The sequence below is a fragment of the Acyrthosiphon pisum genome, chromosome A2 (assembly GCF_005508785.2).
Source record: "Acyrthosiphon pisum isolate AL4f chromosome A2, pea_aphid_22Mar2018_4r6ur, whole genome shotgun sequence".
Lineage (NCBI taxonomy): Eukaryota > Metazoa > Arthropoda > Insecta > Hemiptera > Aphididae > Acyrthosiphon > Acyrthosiphon pisum.
In genome coordinates this window covers 96,993,188-96,998,350 of record NC_042495.1, presented here as the reverse complement: position 1 = coordinate 96,998,350, position 5,163 = coordinate 96,993,188, and the positions used below count along the sequence as shown (strand labels likewise).

The window sequence follows — 5,163 nt, the reverse complement described above, 5'->3', positions numbered from 1 at the left end:
CAAACATCTGCAAAACTGTGGGTGGGTTACGTGAAGTTTGGCCCATCTTTACATTTTTGGGTTTTACGATGAAAGTTTGGACTTGCAAATTATAAAAATAGACTTGCAAATACTTGCAAATAACTTGCAAAATAATGGCATAGATTTTAAAAAAATGTAAGTACTTAGGTGGGTCAACTTCACGAACGTTTTTTACTAATGTTAAATGCTTTAAATACTTTTCGTACCTTTTTTATACATTTTAGTAAGTGGCGGGGGTCAACTGAGCCCAGTACCGAATATAATATCTATATGGTACATATTAATATTCGATTTTTTTTGTATTTTGTATAGACTCACCAGTACAGCAAATGACATGTGGATGGTGTGACAAAACGTTAATAGCCAAAGCGTTTACATTCCGCACGGCAGAATCGGACAATGAGAAAGTGTTTTGTTCCGAACAATGTTTCTCACACTACCGTAGAGCCAATTTTAAACGAAATAAGACATGCGACTGGTGTAGACATCTCAGACACACAGTAAATTGTGTAGATTTCCAAGACGGCGATCATCAGCTACAATTCTGCAGGTGACAAACGTAAAGAGTTTTTAATTTGATTTTATTTCAAAACACTGCGTAATTGTAAAATAATTGCAATTTGTGTTTGAATTCACAGTGATAAATGTCTGAACCAGTATAAAATGAACATATTTTGCAAAGAAACTCAAGCCCAGCTAGAGTTGCACCCTCACCTACAGAATACGTCGCTGCCAGAAAACCTATGTAAAACCCTAGAGCCGAACTTGCCACTTATTACACCTGACCTATGGCTACGCGATTGTCATTCACCGCCACTTCCAGACCGGTCACCGTCTCCTCAAAGGCCTCATTCCCCACCGCCGCCTGGACCGGCAGTTCCTCAGCTACGCATATCCAATAAACTTTTTGACCGTCAAAACCGAAAACGCAAGAGACCCACAGTCGAAGACACTATGCCACCTGTTTACCCTAAATTTTCCCCACATGCGCCAGTTTACTGTACACCACCGATATGTAGGTCACCGGCATTCACACAATCCCAGACGACAAATAGCAGCATTCCAACAAATGCTGATCCGACACCTTCGCCACTTTACCCATTGAACTTGCCACCATCGTTATTACCACCACCCATGATATTAGTACCATATCCTATTATGTTACCAATACCAATACCCATTCCCATACCCATACCTTTACCATTTTTACGAAAAGAATGTGATAAAAGCAGTAATAAGGAAAAAGATGAAAAAAAATGATAATTATGTATATCTTAATGAACAAATTGTTTTAAATAATATTATAAATACTATTTCTATATATTATTATTATTATCATTATAAACACTTAACAAACAATATTTGATTATATAAAAAATTAGTTTTACTATTATAATGCAACCAAAAGTATTTCATATTTTGTCTATGTAAAACAGATAAATTTAGAACCAGAAAAATGATTATAATCTAATAATTATAAGTTAATCAATGAATAGGATAATATAAGATTATTTTATGAGCTGTTTATCTCAGAATAAATATTTTCTTCTTGTGTTTTATCATCGTCTTCAGCACTGCTCTTATCTTTATTGGCGTCAGGTACCCATAATCCAGAATCTACACAGCGCTTCATGTAATAAGTAGCATCTTCTTGGTTCATGTTTTTAATTGTATCTTGCAGTAATTGAATATCTTGCGATTCAAAACATTTTTTCAACTCCTAAAACAAACAATGTACATAAATTACTAATTTACTTACTGCCTATGATTAATAAAGACTTCTTACATCTGGAAGACTCTCAAAAACTTCAACTGGATCAAGACCACCTGGTCCTAATCTTGCTTTTCGTTCCTCTTCTTCTATTTCAGCTTGAGCTATACGGATCTTTTCCTCAGCTCTTTTTCGGATACGATCTTTAAACATATTAAGTTCTTCCTCAAAAGAATCTTTGTACTGTTTCTCAGCTAATTGTATTCTAAAAAGTTAAATTTGATTAAATTATGCATGAATATTAATTTTACAATAGCACACATCAATTTATTTTAGAGTATACGAGTTTCTTAATTAACTATCACAACATGATAAATAACAAATTAAAATGTAAAATCTATAAAATTAGTAAATAAATTTTCAATATTATAGCATAGAATAAATTTTAATAATACAATTTAAATGTTAGAAATATAAAAATATTAGGCAGTATGGTGGATAACAAATAAATCATAGTAAATACCTTGAAAAAAATGATTGTACGCATGCTCTTGGATCAATATTTAGTTGTCTAGACAGTTCCAAAATATATTGCATACAAATTGTTTGATGTGCTACATGTTCCATTAGATCTGATTTCTAGGGAAGGAAATGCTGTTATAAATATATGTTAAAAATAATGATTTTCAAACAGAACTTACGCCTTCCATTTGTAAATCAATACACCAAATAACCAAATAATTTGCCGTGTCTTCACATACAAGTTGAGGATTTTTTTGTAAATAGTCTTGACTGTCTTTATATTTTTTGAACATACCAAATACTTTCAATTTACTTTTATTTTCATTGATAAATGTTTCTAATCGCTTAGCTTTCTCCTCTTCAGTCATATTTTCTTCGGTTGGTGGAGCCTTGGGGGTGTTCACGATCGTCTTTGTAAAACCTGGTTTACTTATAGTATCAACATTCCATGGCATTACCTATTTAAAATTATACATAATATTATATTAATACAAAATACAGCATATTATAATTTTGTTTATTATAGCCGTTAGATTATTTTACGAGCTACTTGCTTATAAGAACAATGAATTACTGTTGAGAAAAATATTAAAATATTTAATAAAGGCAAAATCACAACCAAACCTTGTTAGGAATATTAAATCATGACCATGTCTTTTGAATTACAATAAATTAAAAAGTAATTTTGATTGGATTAAAAAAAAAACAAGATGATAATAATATATATAAATAAATAAATAAATAAATATGGCATATTATACATTTATTATACACATTACTATACGGTATACAGGCACCGTCATTGAGCAGAGGCAATTCAGAAGGATATACATGGTAATTCATGTGTTAAGTGATGAAAGGTTAAAAATCAGACGAGTCCACTGTTTCAGAAATATAAAGAGATATATTATTTTTAATGACATATTATTTACACATTTATCAATGTTACAGACTTTAGTCTTGTGATAATATATTTTAGAAACACAAGTTTACTGAATTTTAAAAAGTGATTGGTAACAAATGCAATACCTATCAATAAAAGAGATTTATATATTATAAACAGATGACTTTAGTTGTTGGATGTTTTAGACCAGGTTAGAGATATATAATGAAGCCTGAAACACATTGAAATCAAATGTAGGTACCACCCACTAAGCTCCAAGCTTTACTTTTTTCATCATTTTTCTGTCGATTGTTGATTGATCAAGCATGCAACAATAAATAGTAGTAACAACAAATGATGGCACCATAGCAACTGATAACATTATCAAGAGTCACAATTTAAGGGTATAATGCAAAATAATATAGAATAGAATATCTATAGTAATATATCTATATAATAATATTATATTTTATAGTCTAGCGAAATAGTACAAAGTAGAAAATTACAGGTAAACCCCCCAGTTGAAAGATATATTCAAATAAAAAAAAAACAAATGTGTAAAAGATATAAATAGTAAATGTCAATACCTTTTCTTTAACTTTGAACTCTTCTTCTCGTTTTTTTAATTCTTGTTCTTCGACACTTAATGCACTTAATGCTTCTTCCAGTTCTTTTTTATTTTGTCCTTCTTGTCCAACTGCTAAAAGCTGATTTTTGGTTTGTTCATACTTTTCTTGAAAACTAAAACAATAATATACCCACAAATTACCTACTACTGTACATTGTTAATTTAATGAAATATTTTACGTTTTCTTCTTAATTTCCAATTCTTGTTGTTCGCGTTTTATATCCTCCATGCGTTCAACACGGGCCTGATGCCTCCAACGAAACAATGACGGAGTGTCAATGTTAGGGTGGGTTTCATCTTCATCGTCGGACACCTATAACATAAAATCATTAAACATACAAATGATCCAAAGTTATAGAAGACGAGATATACATACTTCAATATTTTTCCACTTGCTATAGTCAACCATTATAGATAGATTATTCTTTTGACTGGGTGTACACGATTCAAAGGTATGGGATAATCTAATCGACAGCAAAAAACTGTGAAATCAATTACAACACGATATTTGCAAGACGCAACTATTTCCTGACGAGGTAGAATAATATTTAAAAATGAATAATTTGTTTGTTACGAATTAATAATTTTAACATTTAAAAGTATAGAATAATAAACTACGCTGTAATGCAATGTATTGCACTATTGCAATGTATTTTACTATACAACATAGAGGTAGAATCAAGAGTATAAACTTCACAAGGAACAAGCACAAATGTACAATACTCTGATTAGCGATTTCTGGAACATTCGTAATTCGTTATCCTTATCAACATCATGGATGAAAAAGTGCAAATTGAATGTTTAGTACCATTATCATTATCAGATTATCCGTAAAATATGTTGACGGTCCTGAAATTCTTGATATCCCGAACTCCCTGATGGCCTGATCTATTATATGTAGTATGTACTAAGTAGTATTCATGACAATTTATTTTGTCATGGTAGTAATTTATTTTGTCATGATGGTAGTAATGTAGTAATGTCACGGTATAGAAGATATCTTCTATACCGTGGTAATGTAGTGTAGTTATCACGATTAAATATATATCTTTAACACGATTAAAGGTATATCTTTAATCGTGATCTTTAATCGTGGTAGTTATGTCGAGTCCCGGCCCATCCGCTCGGCGGTCCCATTACCCACCACTCGCTAGCTCACAGAATATTATAGAATTCAGTGGTCGGGACGCTACTGTTTTTTTGTAGCACGCTAACGCTACTGCTACTCCCCCCAAAAAGTAGCTCGCTATCGCTAAAGCTACTTTTTTTCTAAATATAGTGCGCTATTTCTAACGCTTTTGTTTAAATGTAGCGCGCCACTTTTTCGCTCCATTTTTTCGATTTATTTAGAATTCACTTGAGTACTTGGTCATTATTATTTTGTTAATGCCCACCACT

The 5,163-nt window shown here is 31.6% G+C and overlaps 2 protein-coding genes across 2 annotated transcripts in view; one reads left to right on the top strand and one right to left on the bottom strand.

The window, feature by feature from the left end:
* The window catches only part of LOC100164008 (sine oculis-binding protein homolog B), an 18,092-nt gene extending 16,728 nt beyond the window's left edge, over positions 1-1,364 (top strand). The window contains exons 3-4 of the mRNA XM_001952625.5: positions 334-571; positions 660-1,364. Of these exons, the coding sequence (XP_001952660.1) occupies positions 334-571; positions 660-1,281 (860 nt within the window). The 3' untranslated portion in view covers positions 1,282-1,364. The remainder of the gene's footprint in view (positions 1-333; positions 572-659) is intronic.
* LOC100165359 (hsp90 co-chaperone Cdc37) lies at positions 1,308-4,472 on the bottom strand. Its single transcript, XM_001952373.5, has 7 exons — positions 4,142-4,472; positions 3,945-4,078; positions 3,725-3,878; positions 2,434-2,712; positions 2,256-2,371; positions 1,808-1,997; positions 1,308-1,741 (listed from the first exon to the last, which is right to left on the bottom strand). Exons 1-7 carry the CDS (start codon positions 4,172-4,174, stop codon positions 1,535-1,537), a joined length of 1,113 nt encoding a protein of 370 aa, XP_001952408.1. The 5' UTR covers positions 4,175-4,472; the 3' UTR covers positions 1,308-1,534.
* Between the last annotated feature and the right edge of the window lie 691 nt (positions 4,473-5,163).

Bases quoted from the DNA above. Each gene is read 5' to 3' on its own strand.
- LOC100165359 (XM_001952373.5), bottom strand. From the start codon at position 4,174: ATGGTTGACTATAGCAAGTGGAAAAATATTGAA. The intron at 4,079-4,141 runs GTATGTATATCT...TTTATGTTATAG, and splicing joins GCAAGTGGAAAAATATTGAA to GTGTCCGACGATGAAGATGA. The intron at 2,372-2,433 runs GTAAGTTCTGTT...TTCCTTCCCTAG, and splicing joins TTGATTTACAAATGGAAGGC to AAATCAGATCTAATGGAACA.